The sequence below is a fragment of the Trichosporon asahii genome (assembly GCF_000293215.1).
Source record: "Trichosporon asahii var. asahii CBS 2479 unplaced genomic scaffold scaffold00050, whole genome shotgun sequence".
Lineage (NCBI taxonomy): Eukaryota > Fungi > Basidiomycota > Tremellomycetes > Trichosporonales > Trichosporonaceae > Trichosporon > Trichosporon asahii.
The window spans coordinates 111,790-113,554 of NW_014040874.1; the positions used below are offsets into that span (position 1 = coordinate 111,790).

At 61.0% G+C, this 1,765-nt stretch overlaps 1 protein-coding gene across 1 annotated transcript; it reads left to right on the forward strand.

The window, feature by feature from the left end:
* Nucleotides 1-254: 254 nt before the first annotated feature.
* Nucleotides 255-1,565, forward strand: A1Q1_01253 (uncharacterized protein; the record flags this gene model as incomplete). The annotated part of the gene is made up of 1 exon (XM_014324326.1): nucleotides 255-1,565. The coding sequence occupies one exon, from the start codon at nucleotides 255-257 to the stop codon at nucleotides 1,563-1,565; it is 1,311 nt and encodes a 436-aa protein (XP_014179801.1).
* Between the last annotated feature and the right edge of the window lie 200 nt (nucleotides 1,566-1,765).

Here is a 1,765-nt window from a genome sequence, read left to right on the forward strand (position 1 = left end):
TCTTTTTCTACCTTCAAGAAGACCGACACTTCCCTTCAATCGGTTTGCCGCTGTCTGCGACAACGGACTCGTACCTACACCAAGTCTACCACCTAGCGTTTCAACAAGGTTCTGGTAACCTCGCCTCGACGGCAACATCAAAAACAGCACTTTCATCAACGAGCCGGCCTCGTCACCTCTTTACCTCTTTAAAGCCCGATCACCTTTTGCCTCTCTCAGCCCTCTTCTTCGCCATCCGCAAAAGAACGATAACCATGGCCGCCGTTTACATGCCTCACTCGCACATGGATCAGGTTCACGTCGCACCGCGTGACCATCATAACCAGATGTGCTCGTCGGTCGCGTACTCTGTTGCCGAAGCCGCGCTGGAGCCCAGCCCCACGTCGCCGTCGTACAACCAGCGCCCCGCGCTGCCGACGATGCGCGGAAGCGCTCCCCTCCGTGACGTGCTTGTCGATCACAATATGTCTCACAACACGCTGGCCAGCGGCTGGCACCAGCCCCAAAAGGAGCGTCGCGCCTCCAGTTTCGGTGGCGACCGCAGTCGCCCTCTGTGGGAGGTCGTGGAGCACGCGCGCGAACGCCGTGAGCGCCAGCAGACCATGCCTGAGCTTCCCGTTCGCTCGTCCACGACCCCGCCCGTCCTCCGTCGCATCCTGTCCCAGCAGAACGTCCTGGCCGACCCCGAGTTCATCCAGGAGCTCATGTTGACGACTCGCTCCGCTGACCCTTCCCCGACCGAGTCCGCGTTTCTGCTGCAGGACACCAACAACAACCTTCCCCGCCTCTCGGCTCGCGACTTTGCCATGAACGCGGAGAAGACTGCGGCCACGACGGCGCACACCCGCACGCAGTCTGACATTCATCAGACCCCTTCCCAAGTCCTTCGCTCGCAGGCTTCTGCTCGCTTCCGCCCGCGCCTCCCGAGTCTGGCCCAGATTCACGCAAAGGTGTCTCGCGATCAGCTTCGAAGTGATTCGCTCGATTCGCAAGACTCCGAGGGACCGTCGACCCCTACCGAGGAAGCCGGCGGTTTCGACATCTATCACCGCCAGCCCTGCACGCCCCCCAGCCCCTTGCGTGATTCCCGACTCGCGCCCTTCCTCCGCGAGCGCACCCACGGGCGCCTGAACGGACGCCCCAAGTCGGTGCCTACGATGAGCAGCGATCTGATGGAGGAGCTTGATGAGCAAATCCAGACGCCCCCGATGTTCACTACCCCTCCCCGCCTCAACACCACCAACCTGTCGCGTCGTCTGGCCGCGGCTGCGTTGCGTCGCGGAAGCGACGTGCAGCTCGTCGTCACGCCGCCCAAGGCTATGAAGACGGACACGCCTTGTTCGCCGACGGAGAGTGTGCTCTCGACCGCCTCGTCTGTGCCGTTGCTTCCGATCATCACGTGCACTCCTGCCGCCGAGCCCGACTCGGACGAGGAGTCTGAGGGCGATGTCATTGTGTTCAACGGCGAGGTCGAGGCTATCGAGGACGAGGAGGAGGAGGAGCGCAAGGAGCGTGAGATGCGAGGAAGGGAGATGCTTAGCCGCTTGCTCCGCCGCAAGCCTTAATCTAATGGACAATCGGAGGATACGGTATCCGACAAGACAGCACTGAGAACATCACCACCCCCACACCCCACCACCATCCCCCCCCACACACAATCAACATCCAACACCACGCCACTACCAAATGTCCATATGTACATCACCAAACCACGCTTGAACTCAATCAGCTCCCGTCACCGGACAATTTTACCTTCTTAACCGAC